General features: G+C 45.5%; 1 protein-coding gene across 2 annotated transcripts in view; it reads left to right on the top strand.

Annotated features, from left to right (window-relative positions):
• Prdm1 (PR/SET domain 1) overlaps positions 1 to 4169 on the top strand; it is a 99269-nt gene extending 95100 nt beyond the window's left edge. For both annotated transcript variants that reach the window (XM_048353755.1, XM_048353754.1), the window contains exons 5-7: positions 691 to 1781; positions 2217 to 2345; positions 2761 to 4169. In XM_048353755.1, the coding sequence (XP_048209712.1) occupies positions 691 to 1781; positions 2217 to 2345; positions 2761 to 3336 (1796 nt within the window). In that variant the 3' untranslated portion in view covers positions 3337 to 4169. The remainder of the gene's footprint in view (positions 1 to 690; positions 1782 to 2216; positions 2346 to 2760) is intronic.
• The last annotated feature ends 22670 nt before the right edge of the window (positions 4170 to 26839 follow it).

Genomic DNA, 26839 nt, shown 5'->3' with positions numbered 1-26839 from the left:
AAGTAATTGAACTGGCTCAGGAAGTACCTGTTGTGGTTTGGCAGAGGTGACTGGTCACACCTCAGGATTCCAAGAGACAGCTCTGCGGGTAGCCTGGTTAGACCAGAACCAAGGTGAAATGCCAGTACCATCAGCCAGTGCAGCAGAAGGGGTGGTGTCCGTGTCCGTGTCTATTTGGCACAGGTGCTTTGAACAGAGCTCTGCCTTTACTTCCTCCTAAACAAGAATCAAATGGAAAATTAATGGCTATTCATTACTTGAAACGAATATTTATCTTTCACATCTAGTTTGTGGGGTACACTGACGTCTTTTAGGTAACCTAAACAGAGCATCCGAATGACAGGTGACAACCCCAGTATTTTACACACACACACACACACGCACACACACACACACACACACACACACACGCCACCTCTGCTTTTGATGCATTGGTCATCCTTGTGTGGACGGCCTTCTTCTGTCACACAGTTTGTCCAAATGGAAGCACTGTCGTTTGGTTCTGGAGGAAATGGAGCCAGCCCTTCTGAGTGGGTGGCCGGGGCCTCCAGAGTAAGAGGCATTGAAGCCAGGTGGCAGTTGTTTGTCACCAACTGCTGCTCAGGTTTTCACAAGAACAGAACAGCTCTCATGATTTCACTTCAGCTGGTACAGCCCTCTGAGTAACCACTTTTGTCTTCTTTATTTCAGCACCAGCACACAGCAACCCAAAGCAAAGCGGTGCTGATACACATGAACTTTGCCCAAAGAACGTTCCAAAGAGAGAATACAGTGTGAAAGAAATCCTAAAGATGGACTCCAACCCCTCCAAAGGGAAGGACTTGTGCCGTTCTAACATTTCACCCTACACTCCAGAAAAGGACCTGGATGACTTCAGGAAAATCAGGAGCCCCGATAAGCCCGTGTACCCTCGGGTAGTCTACCCTATCCGAGCCCCTCTGCCAGAAGACTTTTTGAAAGCTTCCTTGGCCTATGGGATGGAGAGACCAACTTACATCACCCATTCCCCACTCCCATCGTCCACCACCCCAAGTCCTTCCGCCAGAAGCAGCCCTGAGCACAGCCTCAAAAGTTCCAGCCCTCACAGCAGCCCTGGGACCACCGTGTCCCCCCTGGCCCCCGGCTCGCAAGAACCCCGGGACTCCTACACCTACTGGAATACACCCTATGGCGCCGCCGAAGGCCTGGGCTCTTACCCTGGATACACCCCTGCCCCCCACCTCCCACCCACTTTCCTCCCCTCTTACAATGCTCACTACCCCAAGCTCCTGTTGCCCCCCTATGGCATGAATTGCAACATCAATGGCATCAACAACTTCAGCCTGTTCCCCAGGCTGTACCCTGTCTACGGGAACCTCCTGGGAGGGGGCAGCCTGCCGCACCCCATGCTCGCCCCGGCCTCCCTGCCCAGCTCCCTGCCCTCTGAAGGAGCCCGGCGGCTGCTTCCTCCTGAGCACCCCCGGGAAGTGCTGCTCCCAGCACCCCACAGTGCCTTTTCCCTCACCGGGGCTGCAGCCAGCATGAAGGACAAGACCTGCAGCCCCACGAGTGGCTCTCCAACGGCGGGGACAGCCGCCACGTCGGAACACGTGGTCCAACCCAAAGCTACCTCAGCAGTGATGGCCGCCCCCAGCAGTGAGGAAGCCATGAATCTCATTAAGAACAAAAGAAACATGACGGGCTACAAAACGCTCCCCTACCCACTCAAGAAGCAGAACGGCAAGATCAAGTATGAGTGTAACGTCTGTGCCAAGACGTTTGGCCAGCTCTCCAATCTCAAGGTAGGCCTTAGACAGTGGCGCCCACCAGGGCATGTCGTGTGTGGGCTTGGCTCCCTTGCTGCTGCCTACGAGCTGCTTGCAGACCCAGGCCCAGCCTGGTGTGTGCGTGGATTCCGCTTTGCTCTTGCCCTTCCTAGCTATGTGGCTTTGGGACAAGTTGCCTTCCCTTTCCTGAGAACAAACATGTGGCAATTGGGCGACTGTCACGCCCTGCTAGCCCATCACGTTCGCTCTCGTAGCTCAAGCCCCACTAGAACATTCTACAAACACAGGAGCTTTGCGATTCTGTAAGGCTTTGTCTTGATGCCTTGCTTGGGAATATTGCATCACTAACCCCTGCATCTTGGAGCAGAACTATTCCATGTCAGAGCTCACCCCGATCTCGACAGCACAGCTAACCTCTCTCCCCCCACCCCCAATGTGGCTTCTTCCCAGGTCCACCTGAGAGTACACAGTGGAGAGCGGCCTTTCAAATGCCAGACTTGCAACAAGGGCTTCACTCAGCTCGCCCACCTGCAGAAACACTACCTGGTGCACACAGGAGAAAAGCCACACGAGTGCCAGGTGCGCGCAGGGCTTTCTGGGTAGGACTTTTGACCTTTGTAGAAAACATCTGGAGTTGCCCCCCACCCCCCACCCTGTGAAACCTGCACAAGAATCCTGCCTTGGTGGGGCTGCTGGCACTACCCAGCTTCCCGCCCCCCCCACCACCACCACCACTCCCACCCCCGGTGCTCCCTCTAGCCGCTGACAGGCCGCAGTGATGGATGACAAGCTAGCTTCCAGAGGGTGGGAAAACAGCAGGGTAACAAGCAGCATCTCATGGGCTGCGTTCCCACATCCCTGTTTGAGAGGCTTCTTGCCTTCCAGGTTGCTGGGCGTTGGCCCGCTTGGCCCTCCTTGTTGGCATGTCTTAATCGCTGGTCTTCCCTGTCTCCTTCCTTGACCCCCTTCCTCTCCCCCCCTCCCCCCACTGTAGGTCTGCCACAAGCGATTTAGCAGCACCAGCAATCTCAAAACCCACCTGCGACTCCACTCGGGAGAGAAGCCTTACCAATGCAAGGTGTGCCCGGCCAAGTTCACCCAATTCGTGCACCTGAAGCTCCACAAGCGACTGCACACCCGGGAGCGGCCCCACAAGTGTGCCCAGTGCCATAAGAGTTACATCCACCTGTGCAGCCTGCAGGTCCACCTGAAGGGGAACTGCCCCGTGGCCCCCGCGGGCGGGCTGACCGCCGAGGACCTGACCCGCATCAACGAGGAAATCGAGAAGTTTGACATTAGCGACAATGCCGACCGGCTAGAAGACATGGAGGACAACATCGACTTGACTTCTGTGGTGGAGAAGGAAATCCTAGCTGTGGTCAGAAAAGAGAAAGAAGACACTGGCCTGAAAGTGGCTTTGCAAAGAAACCTGGGGAGCGGACTCCTCTCCTCAGGATGCGGCCTCTATGAGTCACCAGACCTTTCCCTCATGAAGTTGCCTCGCAGCAAACCACTACCTCTGGGACCTGTAAAGGTCAAACAAGAAACAGTCGAACCGATGGATCCTTAAGATTTCCAGAAAACAAGTGTTTTTGTGTCCTTTCTTAAGTTATGACTTGTGTGAGTCAGGGTGCCTGTAAGCAAACTGCTTGTACATAATTCCAGATCTACCAAGAAAGCTCTCTTGCTGGCTGGTGGGTTTTCCTCACCTCCCAGAAATTAAAGAAGGACTCCAAAGTTACTGAAATCTCAGGGCATAAATGAGGCAATGACTCTCTATATACATATACATATATATATACATATAATATACATATTATATATACTTATTTACACCCATGTCTATATATTTGAACCTGTGTATTTTGAATATTTGTGTGGATATGTTTGCATAGCCTTCCCATTACTAAGACTATTGTCTAGCCATAATTATTTTTTCAATGATAATCCTTCCTAATTTATTATACAGTTTATCATTCAAAAAAGCAATAATTAAAAAAAAGTTTACAATGACTGGAAAGATTCTTGGTAATTTGAGTATAAGTATTGTATTTTATTGTCTTGTGGCCATTCTTTGTAGATTAATTTCTGCACATCTGTTTTAAGTACCTAAGATTTATATGACTTCAGTCAACCTCTCTCTATATCGTTTCAGAAATGAGGTTTTGGTATTGCCAAAGTTAGACATTTGGTGTGTTACCTCATAAGATCCTATGTATACAGCCTTGTATAACTTGGGGGTAGGTGTGCAGAATTACCCAATAATAACTTGAATAGAAAGAACAAGAAAAGGAATCTTCTCTGTTTTGGTTGATAGTTGTTTTGTGTGTTTTTTTAATTTGTTTATACCAGTGACAATTTTTACCAAAAATATAACAGGAAGGCTTTGCCAACCTGTATCTCCCAAAAGAAAGAAAGAAAGATTCCCTCCCTATCTTCAAATCGAATGACCAGAGTGGCCACATGACTTTTGCATCCCAATGTATTATCTGAAAATGTGAAGAAGACAAAACTCCATGTTGAAAACCACTGAGAAATGGTCCCAAAGCACAGAGGGTTTGTGTGTGTGAGAGATTTGAGGGCTTCAGTCTGGGTGTCATTTTGCTGTTGGTTTTTGTTTTTTGTTTTGTAAATGTCAAAATTGCACAAAGGTGGTGCTGTACCGGGAAGGATTTGCAGTAGCTAGGCTCGGGCCACATTTTCAAACACAATCAAAAAGTAAAGAGAAGAAAAACGGGTATTGTGGTCATTTAGGTAAAATGCGGGTAATGAAGATTCCTATCCCCAACACATTAATTGTATTTCTTTTTTTTTTCTGTAAAACTCCAGTTTCCTCAGTATTTGTGTTTTTGCATTTATAGTTAATTTAACTGAAGATGAAAGGGCATTGCAAAGTTGTTCAACAACAATTACCTCATTGAGTGTGTCCAGGAGTGCCGAAAGGGATGTCTTAGCTCATGATTTGCTATTCCAGAGAATACAAGAGCGTGTGTGCTCTGCAAAGATAGACCGAGTCTTTCTATCTTACTGTGCTAATAAGCCCAAAGATTACCTGTTGGCATTTAAAGTGTAGCAAAGAATGGTGTATATTTATAAATCTATTTATACCACTGTACCCTGTGTATGTATATATATATATAATATATTTATAGCCACTTCAATTGTGAGCCAAGCCATGTAAAAGAACCTACTTTTCCTAAGAGCAAAAGAACCTCTTCCTGAGACTTTGCTTCAAACTGAATGACATCACATCGCATCACATGAGAGCTCAGGCACCCTTGTGCCTCTTACCAGAGAACCTAGAACCTCTAAACCAGGAGAGGACCACATCACAACCAGAAAGAAAGAGATCCGTCATTTGGGTTTTCAAGGATAATCTGATTCAGCCATGTTTTTGTTTTGCCAGGTTATGATTATGTGGTCATGGTCAAGTCACAGAAATACAAAGCTCATTACTTTTACCACTCTGCTTCCTCTCTTCTCCCTCCTTCCCAAATACTGACACATCACTGTTCAACCCATTTTATGTGTTTAATATTTTGTTCACATCAACTAAACAAACTTCAAACAATCCAGGGAAACAAACCCAAGAGCCTTACTTGTCTGTTCCTATAACTGGCAAGACTTTTTTTTTTTTTTTTTGTTCAAAGCCTAGCACAGGCTAGCAATCACTCAAAGACCCCTGAGCTCCCCCCACCCCCCACCCAGCTCAAGACTGACCATTTTTGATGTGTGGGTGTTGGACAAACACAGTCTTTAATTGTAGGTGAGCCAAAGCATCACACTGACGTTGACACCAAATATTTTAAATTCCCAATGGACACCTGTAGTGTTGTCCCTTTGTGTGTTCTTGTCTTTGAGAATTTTTGTAAAGATTTCTCCTCCTATCACCCCTTTCCTCTTAGGCCTCTTACATGTGAATGTTGAGCCCACAATCAACAGTGGTTTTATTTTTCTTCCCCTCTCCTCAAAGTTAAAACTGACCAAAGTTATTGGCTTTTTACTTTGCTAGAACAAAACTTATCTTATGTTTACGTACTGGTTTACATTGTTATTTATGTGCAAATTGTTCAAATGTAAATTAAATATAAATGTTCATGCTTAAAACAATGCTTGTCTGGTGTCATGCATGAAGAGCCAGTGAGCTCCATCTTATCCAATCTGGGAAAGGCAATGGGAAGATGACTCCAGTCCATATTTTGTTTTGTTTTGTTTTGTTTTGCCCGTCCTGGGGCTTGAATTCAGGGCCTGAGCACTGTCCCTGGCTTCTTTTGCCTCAAGACTAACACTCTACCACTTGAGCCACAGCGCCACTTCCGGCTTTTTCTATATATGTGTGGTGCTGAGAAATCGACCCCAGGGCTTCATGTATATGAGGCGAGCACTCTACCACAGGCCACATTCCCAGCCTCCAGTCCACAGTTTGAACACTATGCAGTTTGCCCCTCCCCTTCCCCTGACCCTGCTGGGTCCAAGAGAGAAATTTAACAGCATGGATCTGTTGTTTCTTTCTCAACTCTAAACCGTGTAAGAGTTTTCTGTACTGATGGGCTAACCACATTTTCTAAGAAGGCATTTCAAGCTTTCAAGCATTCGTAAGCGAGGGAAAATTTGTTAGCTTTCATTGATAGATACGGTGACAAGGAGGTCAGAAAGACGAATCCATTTCAGAAATGCCTTGTGACGATGTTCCAGCTTACAAGTGTGCAGACCTAGCCCCCTGGTAGGGGAGGGCGAGGGCTCCCTCACTACCCACTGCGGAGGATTGCTTCCGCAGCGGACACGAGTACACATGCCGCTGGGAATGACTGTGCCACCTTTCATGTTCCTCTTCGCCTCTTCACCTGTCAAGTGCGTAAGCTACTTGTGCACGCGGAGCGAATGTTCAGAAAGCTGACTGTTCCCAGAATCTGGGTGGGCACGATTTGTGTGAACTCCGGGGATCGTAATGGCCATGGCCACAACCTAGGAGCTGAGTGATGACTATGCTTTTGCTGGGTTGCTCCAAAAACAACCTATCTCCATAAAGAAAGCACAAGCAAATGTGAATATGATTTGGTACGTACAAGCAGGAGATGCTTCTAGAAAAGCGATAGTGCCTTCCGTGAAGAAATCTAGGAGCCCTTTGTAAATGATTTTTTTGTGGTTCTCATTTCATCTGTTACCACATTCTCCATTGCATGTGAAGGAAATAACATTTCTATATTTGGGCACTGAAAAACACCCTATGTTTTCTTTTGTTTTCAATGTTTCGTCTTTAAGGTCACTTAAACATCTGTGGCAAGAATTTGGCATGCCACCACCATGCAACTGGAATTAAGAAAGCCAGAAGCCTGTTGTTACAAATATACCAAAAGGTGCTGTTCATACTCCTAAATTCTGCAGTATCGTGGTCATGATAATTTTTCAGACCAAATCCCAATGAGATCCGTAACTCAGTGGTTGCAAGGTCAAATAAAAAATTCTTTACTTGGAAAGTCTTGTTTTCCTGAGTTAGACTTTGGAAACTCTGGTGGATGGACTTAGCTGTATAGGAAAATATTGTGTGGAAAGATAATATTCAGCTGGGAATATGGCCGAGTGGTAAAGTGCTTGCCTCACATACATGAAGCTGTGGGTTCAAATCCTCGGCACCATATGTATAGAGAGAAAAAGTCAGAAGTGGTGCTGTGGCTCAAGTGCTAGAGTGCTAGCTTTGAGCAAAAAGAAGCCAGGGACAGTGCTCAGTCCCTTTGTTCAAGCCCAAGACTGGCAAAAAAAAAAAAAAAAAAGATATTCCTTGTGAGCTCAAGTCCACAGGCAAAAGTCCATATCCCATTGAATTCTGGCTTCCTACAGCTTGCAATGAAGCAAGACTGAAGAAGTCACCTTTCTCTGAATTTTTCTGAATTCAATTAAATAAAACTGATAGAAATAATAACTAAAATTTCCCACTATGAAACAATATACAGTATTATGGGGTTTTGTGGGCACATTTCTAGAGGGTTTGTTTTTCCACTGGAGGAAATGAACTTGATATAGGATCCCTTAATTGTCATGCGTAAGGTTGTGTGTGTGTGTGTGTGTGTGTGTGTGTGTGTGTGTGTGTGTGTGTGTGAAAGTAATTGGAGGCACGCGAGGAAGGATTTCTAATGTAAAGCTCGGCCTCTGGGACTATCTGGTGGAGGAAGGCAGGCCGCAAGGCGGACGGAGCAGCTGAAACAATGAAAGAAGTGGAATGTCAGTGTTCATGGAACCAGGCTCGAAGGTGCTCCTGTTTCCTGTGAGAGTCCACAGAGTTCTTGCTTCACAACACGTCCACTTCATGCACTTCCGGCCAGGAGAAATCACTCTGAGCACCAGGCATCTCTTTGAAGTCTACTTCTGGGTAGACAGAGGCTTGAGTAAATGTTTCTGGCCCCGTGGAAAAGCCTCCATCAGGTCCATTTCCAGGCTTCAACAGCTCAGAATCCCCAAGCCCATCTGCTCAAACTGCTGCGCCAGCTGCTCCCTAAATAAGCGAGGAGTCATTTTAATCTCAATACAGCCTTAATGTATGATTCAGGCAAAAAGTGCAGCAAGATTCCAAGATGTTATTTTTGGCCAGATTTATGCAAATACCCTTTTCTATCACCCGGTTTCGCAGAATACTATAAACTAACAAACCCACTCCAGGTTTGCTTTTCCTTTCAGATTTGGCAAGTACTCAACCAGCGCTGGCCCTATGAGCAACTCCTTCTCTGAAGTGAAGATGGAAAGTTTTTAATTTCTCATAAACATGAAGGGAGTCATCTTTCAGTCCTCATCTTCCTCTATCAAGAAAGAGGAAGTGACAGGTGAGTAGCACTGGATAGCTTTGGTAAGCAATTTCCCAGTGTGTGAACCAAAGGGGAAGCTTCCCAGCTTCCAGCATCTGAGGATTCGCCTGCGGGTCAGGGCCACCAGCCATGGTCTCTTTTGTGGACAGCCAAGCAAAGAGAGGAAAAGGAAGCACGTGAGAAGACTAGCTCCCTGTAAAGTCTGTACCATGCAGGGCTCAACAAGTGTCTCTTTGCTTGGGGGGCTTAAGGTGGACGCGTTTGAAAGCTCAGGATGCACAAGCGCATCCTAGGTCTCCAAGTCTAGCATTTCTAGCAACTTTGTATGTGATCGTGTACCTGGGACGAGGTAGATAGAAGGCTTGGATAGGGAGTGTTGGCGTAATGTTCCTGAAGCCTTGTAAGACATCGTGTGTGTGTGTGTGTGTGTGTGTGTGTGTGTGTGTGTGTGTGTGTGTAATTAGATTTGGAGAGCTCACTTAATTCTGAAGAAGAGTCCATCATACCATGAAATGGACTCTGTTGTATGTTTTGTTGAATCCTTTAAAAGAGATTCCTTGCAGTTCCCGGGAATCATGCAAGAGGAAGGAAAGGGAGGCCCGGGACCATGATGCTCAGCGGCACTACTTGAGTCAGAGCAACCCTCTGGCCAGTTGGTTTCCAGTGCAGTTTTTACCAGAGAAGACAGCGTCTCTGTCCCCAAGGGCTGGTTCCCATCCACACAGGTAAGGGAAGTGAGGCACACCTTCATCCCATTCCAATTACCACCTGAGCTCAGGAATCAGACAGCGATGTACTTGTGAGACCCACGTCAGTAACTCTTCCCTGGTGCTCAGGCCAACATCTAAAAGTACTCCGAAGGTGGAGACTGAGATTGAGCCCCTGCCTCCCTGGAAAAGGCGGTGTACCCAGAGTTTCGAGGCTTTGCTCCAGTCTTCCAGTTCCGTATTCTACCTTTAATATACTAAGATCACATCCTTTTCTCTTATGCCCTTTTGATTTGTTTTCCTTGGATCTCTGATTTGTTGCTATCAGTAGATATTTGTTGTTCAGAGAGCACATGTCAGGGAAAATGGAAATGAGGGGCAAGCTTGCATGGGAACAGCTCTTGTGGCTTCTTTTGGCCTGCAGAGGTCTTGCAAATTTGTGAGAACTTTTCCCAGGAATTAATCTGCGCATCTGAAGGGAATCAAGGTTCTTTTAATGGAAATAATGGGTTATGCTTTAATCAAACCCCTGCTAGGCCATGAATCCTAGGATGCTTCATGGGTTTTTATTCTTTCTTCCTTTCCTTTCCTTCTTTCTTTCTTTTAAAGAAAAGGAATAGCCGGCCGTGGTGACGCACGCCGGTAATCAACGAGGAAGATGAGGCAGGAGGATCATGAGTTCGAGACCAGCCTGGGCTACACCTTTAAAAAAAAAGAGAGAAAAGGAATATTGGTAAGAAGAATGAAGAAGATTCAAGTTTGTGATACAAAAAAGACCAGAGGACAGGAATAGTGGCAGTTGAAAACCCAGGACAGAGACCCTTCACGAGATGCTGAAAGTAAACATTTCAGTGAGCGAAGCAATCAGGACCTCAATACCACTTTTAACGGCTCGAAGTTTAAAAAGGGGAATAAAGAAAAACTGAGCTGAGAGAGGGAAAGGTTAAGGCGAGACAGAAACCGTGAGTAGATAGATGTGAAAGGCCTTAAAAATAAGTGAAAAGTGAAAAAAAATGGCTTTATGAATAAACCGTTAAAAGCAGAGTGAGTGAAAAAGCCATTGTGCTTCCAGTTCTTACTGAATCACCGAGCTGACCGGAGCAGCGCCTCCGCCCCTCCCCTGCGCAGGAGCAGTTGGTGGTAGCAATCTCTGTGGGCGGACACCATTTTCTACTTGAGTGTTCAGTTTCATTGTGATTACCCCTATCACCACCACAGACGCGGTGGGCCACCTTACATCCTTGAACACACATGCACACACACACACACAACTTGGTCATCTCTGCAACCTGCTGACACCCCAAGATGAGGGGCACACACAGCATCTGCAAACCAAGGAATGGGAATGAGGAGAACGTGAGCGGCCTGGTGAGAGGAGACACCAAGCGGGAGACTCAGGGGACCCCCCCCCCACCAAAGCAGCAATGTGGTTTCATCAATCCTGGTGCTGTGTTCCCACAGGACACCCCAGCTCTGCCCGGAGTCTCTTCTGTGCGGAGAGTGGCAGAGGAGTCGCCTCAGGAGCACATCGGGGTGCAGGCAGAAGGAGATTGCAATCGTCACTGCCTTCCCTCCACCCTTGGCACAGTGGAGGCAGGACGGGGGCACCAGGGAAGTAGGGCAGTTCTACCAGTGTGGCTCTGCGCTCCTCCGGCTGCTTTGAAGAGGATGGGGAACAGAAGTGTGGGGGACCACAGGAAGCTAAGCTACGGTAGGCCCAGTGTCGTTAAATTAGCCAGTGTCCAGTAATGACATGAACCATTCCTCAGAGCACCCCCCCCCCCACGTACACACACTTCATACCATCAGTAGGACGAGGGTCTAGATCTGCACACGCCGCGCCCTGGTGCTTACATGCCTTCAGGGCCAGGCAAAGGGGACATGAGCGATCATCAAATCCCGAGCTGCATGCAAGGGCTGGGTGAGCACTTGATGGGTGAGCACCCTCTCTCCCCGACTGCTCACACCCTCATCTCGGTGGCCGACTCCAGGAGGCAGCATGAGGCTCATCAGAACCCCAGGGGCTGGAAAAGCCAACCCCGGGAACTCTTGGACCCAGAGGAGCAGTTAAGCCATGTACGCAGCAGGGAATACAATCAAAGAATGAGTCCGAGTCTCACGAACCTACTTCCTTTTCGAACAGGGTAAGACTGTTGTTCTGTCCAATGAGGCTGAGATTTTCTTGACAGCACCAGGAGGTCTTGTTATCTGCTCTTGCCGCTGCTGCTGGAAGCCCCGGCCCTGTGCAGGTGGAAAGGCTTATGGCATCATACTCTCTTACCTGAGGTTTGTGAGGAGGAAGTAGACAGGGCTGCCATAGTGCCAGCCCAGAAATGGAAAACTAAAAGGCATCAGGTGTCAAGATGGATGCCCAGGATGCCTAACAAGAGCATACTGGCACCGGAAATGAACTCCGCTTTCTACATTAGCAGACTGAGTTTTATAACACTCAATGACTGCCTTTGGCTTCATCGGGAGCTTGACTCTTATCTAGTTCTCAGACATGTCAGGAAAGAGAAGATTGAGTGTTGGCCTACTATTGTTCTGAATCCATTTCGCTTTTTGGTTGTGTGTGTGGTTGGTGTTTTTTTTAAGTTGTTTCCTCTTTTATTTATTGCTATCTTCAAATCATTGTGCAAATGGGTTGTAATGTAACATGTCCATTTACATACACAGTATATCTTAATCAGAGTCACCCTCCCTATCATTCTTCTACCCCCTTCTATTTTTTTTCTTTTTGCCAGTCCTGAGGCTTGAACTCAGGGCCTGAGCACTGTCCCTGGCTTCTTTTTGCTCAAGGCTAGCACTCTACCATGTGAGCCACAGCGCCACTTCTGGCCTTTTCTATGTATGTGGTGCTGAGGAATTGAACCTATATGGCTTCGTGTATCCGAGGCAAGCTCTCTTCCCACTAGGCCATATTCCCAGCCCCACCCTCTTCTATCGGTTTCACCCCACCTAACTCCTCAAGATTCCCAGTTCCATTGTCACATATGTACATTGAGTCTTGTGGCTGGGTTTGCCCACCATTTCTCTTTCCATTCATCTGCCCCACCTCCTTTAAGTCCCTCTCGCCCTCAGTCAAGGCCTATGTTAGCTTCTAGCCCCATGCAAATGTTCATGCCTCTGAAGCTGAGGCTCCTTCCAGATTTTTCACTTACTGAAACGTTTTCATCATTCTAGGGGTGGCATCCCCGCCCCCCCAAAAGTCCCAGAGAGTTTGTATTTCTGGTACTTTAGCAGAAGGACAGATGTCAGGCTTTTAGCCGTTCTGTCAGCCACAGGTCAATGGGATTTTAAAGAGGAAACTGAGGCACCAAGCTAGCCCCTCCCTCTCAGAGACCTGATTGCAGCTGAGGGGCACAGTGGGCCCCAAGGAGGAGGCACTGGGCGGTTATGAGAATTGAGATGGTCTTTCTGAATAAGCTACCTTTAAAGCTCATTCTTGCTGAAGCAGGGACTCTGTGTTTGCTACAAAGGAGAGGAAATATATAAATGGAGGTATTTTCTGTTTCAAGTGCCCATAAAAACAAACCATGCTGCTTTTGAGTGAAAGAAGGTATGTTCTCTGTGTTAAATACTGCCCATCTATAGTTGCCTGGGGGGTGTGGAGGCAGGATGGAAGTTGAGAAAGAACAGTCTGGTCTACCTTTTTTGTTGTTGTTGTTCTGAGACAAGAATCCCAAAAGGCACAGCGCCATTAAAGATTATCCGAAGACTTCTCGTATGGCCCACCGGCCATACAGCTTTTTGTAACCAACAGAAAGGCTAGGAGATTTATAGTCGTCTTGCTTCAAAATGGTAATTTTTGTCTCCTCTGGCTTTGACCTGCATGTGGATTCCAGACTGAAAATTACATTATCCAAAGCAAACCTTTCAACCCACCCTAGATAGGTCACAGCTGTTTCAACTCTCCCTCCAATTGGAGTGGAGGAGCATAATATATTATTATAGCTCATCTGTAGCCTGGAGAATTATGTGCTCTTAAAAAGACTAACTGAAAAGAAAGAAAAGGAAGGAAGGACTCTTACAACTTAGAGGTGAGAGAAGCCTCTGGTAAATTCAGGTCTGAATTTTGTTCCCATCAACTGAGCCCAAAAGTGGAGACTTGGAAATGACCGTTTGCTGGTGGACACTACACCCTGTGTGTCTATGGGCTCCACTGAGAGTCAGGGAAACACTTGTTGGGGTTCTGCAAAAGACAGGTATTTCTGAAAGATTTTAAAAGGAAAAAAAAAAAGAGCAGGGTCATGTCTTTGCTGAAGGTGCAGACTTCCTTCCGTACTTGGGTGTTTCTTCCTTCTAAGGGCCGTTTGAAAGTTTTTCCTGTGCTTCTAACTGAGCAGAAACCACATCACGTCTTTTGTCATCACCTTCTGCTCACCGCTGGAGACCCTGGTGGTTAGAGAGGGAAAGTCCCTTTTGATGGTACATGTGGGGGTAAAAGGTGTTAGGGACCAAGGAGAGGTACTGGGGGGAGGGGAGGATGGAGAGGAGAGGTCCCTAAGCTCGTCTTCCTGGTCTCCATAGTCCTTAGGCCTCTCAGAGGCCTGGCAATCTTATTTCATAGTCATCATGACTCCCCTCTCGTGGGGTGAGGAGAAATAGATCATTAAGCAAAGGAAAAAGCATTCACTTCAAGGGCTCTGTGTTCCCGGGAGGCTCCGAATGGCCACAGTACTACTGCATGGCTGGGGAGAGCTTCTCCCTCCCTCCTGAGCATCTGTGTGGATGGGAGCCTGGAAGGGAACAGAGGAGGTTAGCACAAGGCACTGTGTCTAGTTTCAACTATTTTAGAACAGACTGTAGTAAGTGTTGTTTCTTTTCTCGTTTCATTGCACACAAACACATTCCCCTAAAGTGTACCATCTTGGAAGCATTTGAAGCCTTTGGTCCAATGGTATTAAATGTATGCTCCTCAGGTCTCTCGAACCTTCCTATTGTGCGAGACTGAAACTCACCAGGTGCCAAGGGCTCATGCCATAATCCTAGCTACTCAGGCTGAGATCTGAGGGTTGAGGTTTGAAGCCAACATGAGTAGGAAAGTGGAGGAGACTTTAGCTCCAATTAACCATTTTTTTAAAAAGCCAGAAATAGAACTACGATTCAAATGGTAGAGCATCGGACTTGAGTGAAAAAGCTAAGGGAAAGTGCCCAGGCCCCAAGTTCAAGCTCCAGTGCTAGCACACACTCACAAAAAAAAAAAAAAAAAAAGAAGCTGACACCTTGTGCCCTGAACAACCCTGGGTAGTGACACTTGATCGTGTTAGTGATCACAAGTGTTTTCCTTTAGTTTCGAGCCTTACACCTAGATTTCCTCACCAAGGCCTCTTTTGAGTCCATACATCAACAGGCCTGCTGTTGGATTAGCTCTGTCATCAACCCTCATCACACCCGGTTGATCACAGTCCCAACTGTATGCCCTCAGCCCTCTGGGTAGGAGCACTCTGCTGTTTATGGAGTTGTTATTTGTCCCACCAAACCAGTCAGGAATGAAAATAACTATCAACTCCTTCCATGTTTACAAGCCTCTTGGGCTATTGCACATGTAATTTAGAGCTGCCATCTTGTCTCCTTCTCTCTCTTTCTCTCTCAGTGGAATGGAATGTCCTCTCCAGCAACCTGGTGACTGCCGTGACACAGAGAGGAGAATTTTCTAGTCAGGCCTTGGTTGATAGCCTCTTTGGTAGCAGATTGTTTGGGTGCTTTGTTGCTCTGCAACACTTCCTCATACAAGTCACTACTAAACAAATCCTCCCTATAGGTTGTCCAAGCGCAGAGGACAGGTAACAACTCTCACCCAATCAGCGCCATCAATTTGTCATTCCCTGAAAATAGAGTCGTCCCTCCAGTCCGTCCTGCTCCTGTCCACCCCGGCACTGCCTGGTTGGCGGGAATGGAGAGGAAGGCCTTTGAGCAAGGGCGCATTCCAGGGGAGCGGCTCCCCCACATTTACCACACAGCACACTGGGGCGGGCCGCGGGCGGTGCCTCCTGCCTGCAGCCACCCTTGAAGTGTTGTTGTTACACAACAGTCATGAACTCTGGAATGTCTCTGCTCATTTACTGCATGACTGTGTCACTCGAAATGACACTGGCAAGCTTCAAGCTCAGAACGAAGTTGGCTTGGTTTTCAATAGATCAGAGTCCTGCCCAGACCAGAACAAAGCTTCTAGGCTTTTACAATATACTTCTTCACTTACTTCTTAACACTAAGACTCTTAAAACACTGGAAATGCGAGAGAGCTAAAACACAGGAAGAGATTTACAAATCGTACTCCAATAGTCTTGTAGGCTCTTTGAAAATACTCTGCACTGCTTTGACTATTGCACCTGTTGGTAAGCTTTCTAGAAATTCACTGAGCACTTCTTAGAGTCATTTTTGGTCTTCTCTTAGCTACGGCTGTGGCTTTTCCTTCTTTGGTTCATTTGCTTCATGAGGTAAATGAAGAGAACTAGAGATTAAAGTTCCAAAGAACGCCTGATTCATGAGTCACACCTATTTTTCCTCTGTAGTATTCATTTAAAATGGCATGGTTCCAGAAGAAGAAACAGAAAGTAAAAATGAGCCTTAAATACAGCTTCTGTGATACAACAATAATTACGAAAAGAATGCCTCACATTTGATGTACTCTCAATAAGTTACTAGATCTGTCTCAGGCATTGTCTTATTTTATCCACACAAATACCCTTTGAGGTGAGGGTTTTAGTTAGTTAGTTAGTGCCAGTCCTAGCTTAAACTCAGGGCCTGGGCACTGTCCCTGAGCTTTCGTGTTCTATCCCTTGAGCCACAGCCCCACCTCCAAATTTTTACTGGTTAAATGAAGATAATAGTCTCATGGACTTTCCTCCCTGAGCTGGCTTTGGACCACAACCATCAGATCTCAGCCTCCAGAGTAGCTAGGATTATAAGCATGTGCTACTAGTGCTGACCTTAAGTTTATATTTCATATAAGGAAAAAGAAGCCCCCAAAGAGTATATAAATTAGATAAATCAGGGAAAGAAACCTTAACCCAAGGGACCTAGAAAACATTACTAACTTGTTTAAAATCATACCATTAGTAACTGTGGTAGAGCTGTGTCTTTCCTATGTGGCTCTACACTAGCACATCAGCCTTAATCCCAAAAACCACAGAAATCATTAATGATGTAATTTCAAACATATTCTGAAACCTCCTTTATCATGTATTATCAAATTAAAGAATGCAGAAGGATGTCTGAAAGGCAATTCACATTTTACAGACACAACGCTTGTGTTCTTGGGATCTATTTACTGAATGAAAAATGCTCACGAAATCTTCCCTACTAACACTCTTATTTTTAAATCCTCTCATAGATACATAAAATCCTAAGACTTTCTTTATTTTTGTTTCAAGTTATGGGTTTATAAGCTTAAAGAATTTCGCTATTTTTACCCATCCATTCCTTCATCCATTCATGCGTTCAAGCATTTATTGCTGGCTTGTTGTACTCAAAGCATTGAGCCAGCCCAGTGAGTGCCAAGTATGAACAGCACCAGGACTTTAACCCCAAGAAATATCTACTTTAGGAGAGAAAGTGAACTGTATAATTTGATTAATTTATTGACCTCTTTTAAATAAATTAGTTATCTTAATAACTATTAAGAAAGATCAAATTTGTTTAAAAACAGGAAGGCTGGCCTCAATCACTCAGCCACTGTTGTTGATAGGCAAAAGATACCAACAGCATATTATGATGTTTTGGGTATCTTTTGCCTATGTTGATCTTTGGGTCAAAGAAGTTACTTGAGAAAGAAGTAGAAGTTACTTGAGTAAGAAGTTGTTTGAGTATGCATTCTGACTATATTTGAGTTCCGATATCTAACAGAAAATTCCGCATTCTGCATTCTGGAATATGTGTATGAGCTGCCATGGGTTAGACCAGCTGGGTGACGGTAGCATGGGGCAGTATATCCACAGACAGAATATCAACAACCGTGGCTGAGAGGTAGAACCCTTGCCTAGCATGGGCGAGGAGATGATTTTCAGCACTTTAAGAAACAACAACAGAACTTGTTGTCAGAATATCAACAACAATTGTTAAATCTGGCTAGATCTCATACTGTAATGAAAATGTGTGCTGTCATGAGTAGGTGATCATTTGAAGAGTAGGTGGTGATGACAAGAAATGACAAATTAAGTCCAACAGGCTCTGTTAGGGGATGGGTATCATCAGGAATGTGGCGGGTGAACTGCGAGGGAGATCATGGTTGAAGACTTTATATGCATGTATGAAAACAAAACAATGACACAAGTTTAAATTGTTTTAAGCAGGAAGAGGAATAAGAGAGAGGGATACAAAATGGGTAAGGCTGATTAGAGTACATTTTGTGTGTGTGTGTGTGTGTGTGTGTGTGTGTAGTTATATCACAATGAAATCCTTCTTGTATAGCTCACATATGCCAACTTAAAAAAAAAGAATAAATGGTTGGTTTTTTGAAATAGGACTGCACCATCATTTAAACAAAGTTCTAAATTGTTTTGGTCTTTACAAGCCTTACATGAAAACATTCACTGCTATGATGTCCTAGGTTTTCCCTTCAAAACATTCTCATGTTTAATAAGGATGCACAAAATCTTCTTAGCCAGCCATTGTTTTCTATCAAAGGAATGCACTCTGGAGCAGTAGTGCAAATGTTGGGGGTGTGGGAGGCAGGCTGGTGTCAGGAAATGGAAAGAGAGCTGTGCTGGGTAACGTTGGAGGCAGGTGATGAAGCAAACGAGGTTTATGCCAGGTTTGACCAGCTGGGTGACTTTAGCAAGACTTCCCCATGTCTTGTTTCCACATCTGTCAAATGCAGTCTTAAACCGGATGACCTCCCGTCCATTTCTACAAATCAGTGCGTGGAAAGCTCATTGCTCAGTTTCATAAAAACGGAGTGCCATTTACAAAGCCTTGTTGAAATGCCACATCAACCGACGACACTCCCTTCTGGTCTCTTTGCCTGGCACGGGGATTTGGTCACGGTGGCAAAGGAACCAGGTGGACTTGCCCTGTAGCTCTTGGCTCAGCACTGTAGGAGCTGATGAGTCAGCACGTGGCTCTTTGCCCTATGGGTCAGGGCTGCAGGTGCCCAGGTGGGCCTCGGAAGGCGGTTGATGCCAACCCTTTGGGGTGAGGCAGGAAGTGGAAATGTGGATGGTTTCAATGGCCTCTCAGATTCCAGGGCACTTTACTCAAGCTTAGGAGTGTCACCCTCCGTCTTGGCCAAACTGCCACCTTGGATAATTATGCTCTTCAAATGACTCCCATTTCAGTGCCATGTGGCACCTCTGCTTCCTATTGCCTATGTGGTGGAGTTGGCTGGTTGTTTTCCAACCCATAAACCTGATGGCAAGGCTTTTATTGGTTGAGGGGTGGAGTCCAAAGACTAAAGAAAACATTCAACACTCTCCCCCATCCTTTTTCCTTAAGGGCAAAGGAAACTTACTAGCTCGAAAACACAAAACAAAACCAACCCCCCAAATGATGTCAACATTGGACTCAGGTCTTAGAAATCCCTGCGGAGATTCAGGAAGATTAAACACCACATTTGGTGTCTGAAAACCTTTTTTGTTTTGAAGGGGTAATGGGATTGCGAAACTGCAGAGCTGTGTGATCCTTAAACTAGGAGATGTCGACATAATTGTTTTGAGATCCACCAATCAGACCACACATTTTGTACTACCAGATCATAATGAGTGTTCATTAAGCATCACGATAACAACACCCTCCTTGTTTATTAACAAAGGAGCATTCTCCTTGTGTATCACCCATGACAGCTGCTGCGGGACAATTAAAGGCATCTACTCATTCCCTCTTTTTCCTGATTGATTCCAGGGCTGTCATGTGCTCAGGGTGTGCTTTTCTCCTCCAGGTTTTCCTTCCTTCTTCCTTCTCCTCTTTTGGCTTCCTCTGAGCTGAGTTAGATTCCCCTGTGGAGAGGAAATCTCTTCCCCAGTTCAGTCAGGCTCTCTGGGTGATGCTTAACTTGAATTTTTCCAGGTCACTGGGACACCATTCTGTGAACTGGAGTCAACACTTGCTAAATGGAATTCCAAAAGCTGAAGACAACTGCCAGCCTCCCGAGATGACTGATTTTTCCAGAGGAGTTGTTTACTGCCTTCGCTGGGCCAGCCAATGGGTTATCTATTCTGAGTATACATGTAAATGCTGGAACATGTTCTACTTTTGGAACATATCTATATATCTAGGTTATTTTTATCTACTTATTTTATTGGTCTTCCCTTTGACTGGTTGTCTGTAATTTAGGCAAGTTATTTAACCTTTCAAATACCATGTACTTCTCTCTTAAGTATGTATCATTGGCAAAATTGAGGGGTTTGTTTGTTTTGATTTATTTTGTTTTGTTTTGAGGCAAAGTCTGTGTAGCCCAGGCTAGCCTTAAATTCACAATCTTTCCCACCTCAACTAGAGTGCTGGGATTACAGGTATGCCCAGTTACAGTTGAGTTTTTATTTATTAATCCAATATTTCTGAGCCCCAACCTATATGTATAATGCTGTGTTTTATTTTTGGAGTTGCAAGACACAATGCTTGCTCTAATTTACTAAGCACTTGCAATCTCATTAAAATCATTTGAAATATAGATGGATCTGATCCCCAGCACAAGAAAAGGAGGGAGGGAGAGAGGGAGGAAGGGAGGGAGGGAGGGAGGGAAGAAGGAAGGAAGGAAGGAAGGAAGGAAGGAAGGAAGGAAGGAAGGAAGGAAGGAAGGAAGGAAGGAGGAGAAGGAAGGAAAAAAAGAGAAAAAGAAGGAGGGAGCACAGGAAAGAAAGAAGGAAGGGGAAAAGAAAATAAAGAGCAGACATTTATACATGAGAATAAAACTAACAATGCAAGGCAGAGAGCAACAAAACACTGTTACATGCACAAGAACATTCATTGCAATATTTCTCACTATAACAACATTTTGGAAAATATCTAATAGAAGACTGGCAAAATAAATTATGACCATTGATATGATGGACTACTATGTTGTACGTTTTTATTTAATAAGGCGTTATACAGAGTGATTACAGTTACATACATAAGATAGTAAGTACATTGCTTGTCAAACTGGTTACCTCCTCCTTCAGTTTTCTCCCACCTTCCCTCCTCCCCAATATCCCCCCCCCCCTTGCAGGTTTTTAAATGAGGCAGCTCTGAATATGCTGAAATGGAAGAGAACTAAATATATCTTTAAGAGAAAAAAGGAGAAAGTATAATAGTGTGTACTGTGCTTTCATTTGTGAAAGGGAAACACAGGAATATATGTGCAAAGTCTTGCAAATGCATTGAATTTGCTTTTCTTTTGTCTTGTTTTTATATTGCTAGGAATCAAACCCAGGGCCTTACACATGCTAGGCTACCCCTGAGCCACGCCCCCAGTTTCACATGGAATAGCTTTGAACAGACTCACTGGAATCTGGAAATGGGAATGCCTTCAGAAAAGACACAGGAGCTAGGAGACATCAAGGGAGAGCAGCTGTTTATTAGCCTTCTGTAACTTTTGAATTTTGTACCAGGTTTATACTTTATGAAAAAATTTAAATAATATTTAATGTGCCCTAACCAGGTACTGGTGGCTCATACCTATAATCCTAGCTACTTAAAAGGATGAGATCTGAGGATCACAGTTCAAAACCAGCCCGGGCAGGAGAGGCCATGAGACTCTTATTCTCCAATTGCCCACCAAAAAAGTTGGAGGAAGCGTTGTGGCTCAAGTAATACAGTGCCAGCCTTGAGCAAAAGAAGATCAGGGACAGTGCCCAGCCCCTGAGTTCAAGTCCCAAGATCAACACACACACACACACACACACACACACACACACACACACACACACACACACACACACACACACGCCTGGGTCCTTTGGCCAGCTCTCAATACTGAGAACTAGAGAATTACGAGAGTCAATTAGGGAGAGCCTTTCTCATAGAGGCCTGAAGATGGAGTGAATTCACTTCAAGAGGTTTTGAGATCGCTCTACTGGAGGAAGGGGTGGGTGTTTCCTGCCCAGTCTCCTTCCAGTCAGTTCCAACCTAATGTTTCTGACATGAAGAGAAGGATGGGGAGGTTTGTAATGGAGGCCCACATGCATGACATGTAACGTGACACTTCAGGTTACCCCTTCAGAACCATGATTCAAAAGGGAAGGGTTCTGAGGGCACAGCAGAGTAAGCTGGAAGGTTCTTGCCTCCTGGGAACCTGGAGTGACTGTCACATTTGTGGCTATCCTCTGTCACTTGAACCCTCATCACCAAGTAGAGCACAGAGTGTTCCTGGCCCTTGTGATGACTCCAAATTTCTCCTGGTTCATTCATACCCAGGCAAGTTCTCGAGCACAGTGACCTTCCGAGCCACATCGGGCCTCAGGGGCAAAGCTGGAGCTTCGCTCTGGATCTTCTAACTCAACTGAGTCTGGCGCTCTCTTACGACACTCCTGCACGCTGACCTTCCCCTTTGAGTTTCTGTAGCTCTGACCCACAGGGCATGGTGTGATTTCTCCAAACTGCCAACTCTGTGAGGGCAAGCTGGCTAAGTCACACCTAGAGCTTGCCTTCAGGAAGTTCCAAGGCAGACAGTTCAGGCAGTTGAAAACAGGTATGTGGCAAGGGTGAGGAACTAGAAAGTTCTTTCTCCTGCTGGAAATGAGGCGCATGCTATCACACACACACACACACACACACACACACACACACACACACACACACACACACTTTCCAGGTCAGATGCCCTTCAAGGTACACAAACCTCCCTGCTATGGATCAAGTTCAGTCCAGAGATTTCTGTGCCAAAAATGTGTACCTTGAAAGCCCAGCACTGGCAGCTCAACGCCTATATTCCTAGTTACTCAAGAGGCTGAGACCTGAGGATCGTGGTTCAAAGTCAGCCCAGGCAGGAGTGTCTGTGAGACTCTTATCTCTAATTCACTACCAAAAAAGCCATAAGTGTTGCTGTGGCTCAAGTGGTAGAGCGCCGCCTCCCACAAAAAAAGCTCAGGGACAGTGCCCAGGCCCTGAGTTCAAGATTTCTCCTCAGTTGAAACCCATTTCTCTTCTGCTCTTTGATGCCACCTTGTATAATCAAATCTAGAATCAAGGTGACTGGAATGGAGCCCCCCAGTTGGCTGGTGAAGCTTCATTCTTCCTGGACACCAACCCCACATCTTGTCAGAAATCTCACCTGTGTGCTTTGACAAGGTTTACTTTCTATTTACTAAGATGAACTTCCTCTTTCATAAGGACTTCAACAAACAGCCTCTGGACCTCTTAGAGTTCATGTGGACAAGAACCAGCTTATCTCAGTCCTGCCTCGAATCTCAGCCCATTTCCACAGGCACCTGACTGAATCTAGTCTCAACCAACGCCTCCTGCTTTTGTAGTGGAATTTCCACCACCTAAGCAACATGACTCAAAGCGGATCATGCAGCTGCTTAAGGTATTCCTTTGGAGCTGAATGTTCACAACAAAAACCACCGACCATCTTGCCTTTTTTTTTTTTTTTTTTTCAAATAGCAATGGCCCAGCAGCTTAGCAGCACAAGGAGAATTTCCCTGTTTCTAGGGTAGAAGCCGGGAGACATTTTCTTGACTCTCCTAACTATTGAGTGGCTTTCACTTTCAACTTCATAAGTCCTACCTTATGTCCAACACCCCAAGTTTTGGTGGATAAAAAGGTGTTGGCACTTGTGAATGGAGATGGGAGGGAAAAACTGAGAGAGCAAAGGAAGGGGTGACATTGTTTGTAAACAGTTGTACTCTTTACCTGAATTATGTAACTGCAACCACTTTGTACATCACCTTTGTAATAACAATAAAAATTTTGTTTTTAAAAAAGCACCTAAGCTAACTTCACTCCTTAATTCCAGCCACAGCACAGGGGTTCTGCAGGCTGTCTTTGTACAAGACTTCTACCAACAGGAGAGGAGAAGAACTGGCTCTCTCAATGGATAATGCCACATCTTCAGGCCTGGTCCTCTCGTTTGCCAAACTGGTATTTAATGAACAAGTCGAGACTGTGCTTCCTTTTAGGTGAGTTTGTGTTTCATGAGATCATAAAGCTGAAGAAGAAGTCATCCAAACTCACTGCTTCCTCAAGGAGCCGTAGTGTCTGGCCTGAGCCCAAGTGCTTTCACTTCTTACTTCCTCCCCGGCAGACTCCTCTGGAGACTCTGAGAAGCAGCCCAGACATATATCCTGATTACAGATTGTGGCCCAGAAATGGCATGTGTATAAGAATCGTCTGATATTTGGACAATAAGACCTCATCCTTTCAGAACACTGATCTCTGATGCCACACACAGGCAGCTCACACTTGTAATCCTAGCTACTCAGGAGATTGAGACCTGAGGATTGTGATTCAATGCCAGCCAGGGCAGTAAAGTCCAGGAGACTCTTACTGCCAATTAACTAGCACAAAGCCAGAAAGTGCCAGCTTTGAGTGGAAAAGCTAAGGGACAGTGCTCAGGTCCTGAGGCCAAGCCCTACCACACAAAGGAAAACAAACAAAAATCCTCATCTCTGATCCACCAGAAATGGGGTTCATAAAAGGGCTAAAACGCAGCATGTAGTGAGTCAATTGAGCCCCTCATTTTGAGTCATTTAGACTGGAGTCTGGATACTTTGTAGACAAGCCTAAAAGGTAAGGAGTCTGCCTTCAAGGCCACAGAAAACTGGCAAAGCACAAAGCAAAAGGCAGGGCCAAAGGGAATAATCAGACAAATCAGCTTCCAAAAGCCAGCAGGCCGCAGAGGCAGCGGGACGCTGGGCAGGTGGAGGGATTACCAAGACATTGAGGGGAGGCCTTCGTGCCAGGGCTGGTAGCTCCCTCCTGACACTGAGAAATGCAGTGACTGTCTGCATCCTCCTGTCTTCCCTCACCAAGACAAGGACAGAGCAGGACCGACAACAGTCTGTTGAAAAGACTCATGTAAAGAAAGGAATTCCCATGCACACTCGGTGAAGTTTCATTTCCTGAAACCGACCATAACACCAAGAGTAAAAGTGACTCATTCTCCCTAGGACTTGTGGATGGCCAAGTTTTACTTTATGTATTTGCATGCAACTGATCCTAAAGATAAGGTAGGTGTACCATCATGTATGAAACTAGGTTCTGATGACCAGAATATTATATCACTGAGTGACAGGTTCTCCGATTATGAAGCAATAGCTCACCGTGACTTCCGGAGTCTGGGAAGCACGCATGTTTCTCCACTGGAGCAGCTTTCATGGCGGACCCAGGCGGGAGCTGAGGCAGGCGGATACTTTGCATACGGAAAAATCTCCTAATCCCTTTGGAGGACCTGGAATGTATCCCTCCCTTTTTGAATAATACTACTTTACTTCCTGGATTATAAAGATATGCGTTTACTAGAGGGAAAGGAACTGGATTTGTAGCACATTTTTGTGTGATTATTTCAGTTAATTCCCTGTATGCAAAATGAATTTACCAGCTTTGACGTGACAGAATGAAGAAATGGAGTTTTATAATTGAAATTCACATATTCAAAAATCCCTATATTATTATTAATTTGGTCTTGTTTTGTTTGTGCCAGTACTGAAGCTTGAACTCAGGGCCTTGAGTTCTTGCTTGACTTTTCTACTCAAGGCTGGTGCTTTATCACTTGAGTAACACCTCCAGCTTTTTGCTAGTTAATTGGCAGTAAGCCTTGTGGGTTTGAACCTCAGTCTTCAGATCTCAGCCTCTGCAATGGGATTACAAGTGTGAGCCGCCAGCTTCCAATGCTTCCTTAATATTTGGTTAAATAACATTTTATTATCTGATTATGGAAAATTTCCAACATCTCTAATAGCAAAATGAATTTCTGTGTACTCATCACCCAGCCTCAACTGTTAACATTTTTGTCAAATTGTATGCAAGTGAGCCTATATGAAACCCCCCTTCTGTTTGAATTTTCCAGCAGGCTGGAATTATTTGGGGGTGACCTCCAGCACAGCAGAGCAACCATGAGTGTGAGGAGAAGGATGTAGGTGTCCATCCTCCCCAGGGGGAAGGTCCTCATTTGTGATTCATTTTTGGTGCTCCCTTCCTTCTTTCCTTCTCCTTCCTTCCTCCTTCTTTCCCTCCCCCATTCCTTGCAAATATTTCTGCTTGGAGGGCATTGCTGAAATTTCTGAACTTTGTTTAGCCCTAGGTTTATTAGACTAAGTTAACTTTTAGCAAATGATTTTGTTCTGGAGCCAGAAGACTTGGGACAGTGTAACATCCCTGTTCCCTGGGGGTGGACAGGGCCTGCAAAAAGGCCAAATGGGGTGATGTAAGAAAACCAGATTCACAGGATTGGGCAGAAGGAGCCCAGGCAGTATTTCCTTTAAAATGATGTCTCAGAAGTTATTTATATTTAAAATATTTTTATTACCAGTAACTAGGACTTGGGGGTGATAGAAAGGAGAAAGCAGTATCCTCAGCATAAAAAAAAAAAAAAAAAAAAAAAAAAAAAAACTTTGTTGGGTGCTGGCTGGCTCTAGCCAATCAGAAGGCTGAGATCTGAAGACTGTGGCTCAAAGCCAGCCCAGGCAAGAAAGTCTGTGAGACTCTTATAATTACTAAACTACCAAAAAAGACAGAAATGGGGCTGTGACTCAGGTAGAGCACTAGCCTAGAGCAAAAGAAGCTCAGGGACAGACCCTGCGGATTGGCAGGAAAAAAAAAAAAAGCTTATACTCATGCCATTTTTAACAGTGGAAAAATATTATGGAATTGATATAAAAAGCAGAGTCACTGCTAAGGAACAATTTTTAGTTCGTTTCATACGTTGGTTTGTTAATTTGTTTTTATGGTACCAAGGATTAAACTCAGGGCAGGTGCTCTACATTTTGAGCCATGCCTCCTTTTGGTTTTGGTTATTTTCAAGGTAGGGTTGCTCTTTACCCCCCAAGCCAGCCAGGAGGGCAAACCTCCTCCCTGAGCTTCCCCACAACGCCATAGAGGACAGATGCGTGCCACTGTGCCTGGCCACTGAGCCCCGGGGAATACTATGTCCAGACACTGGTTGACATGGCGTTTCATGAACTTTTATGCCGAGCTGGCCTCAAATTGTGATCGGCAGATCACTCCCTCCAAGTATCTAGGATTACAGGTTTGAACCACCTCCCCCGCTTGCCGTTTTATACTCCCTGGTTGAGATCAAATGACAGGCAAACGTGGTTGTTTTTTTTTTTTTTTCTTGACTGACAAAGGCAGTCCTCTGCCTGTCTTTGAGAAGACCTCGCAATAGGAAGTACATCCTATCACAGCTGCCAGAAGAAAGAAACTGAATGATATTCTATGAGGTTCAGTCTATGAGGTGTCAGTCAGAACATCTCTGATTGGTAGATGTTGGCCTGACTATGATCATCTGATAAAAAGGTATCCGAGAATTCTGGCCCAAGCCCGTCCCACTCTGTCTATGAGAACTCATGTGGGTAGAGCGGGACCTTGTCATCAAGGCTGGACCCTGCCCTGCGCGGAAGAGAATTGCCCTGGACGGGTCCTATAGCTGCCATCAGAGCTCAGTCTCCTCCCACCATCCTGACTTCTGCCAGGAGTTGAGGAGAGAGACAGA

This window comes from Perognathus longimembris, chromosome 9 (genome assembly GCF_023159225.1).
Source record: "Perognathus longimembris pacificus isolate PPM17 chromosome 9, ASM2315922v1, whole genome shotgun sequence".
Taxonomy (NCBI): domain Eukaryota; kingdom Metazoa; phylum Chordata; class Mammalia; order Rodentia; family Heteromyidae; genus Perognathus; species Perognathus longimembris.
This window is presented reverse-complemented; position numbering and strand designations above follow the sequence as displayed.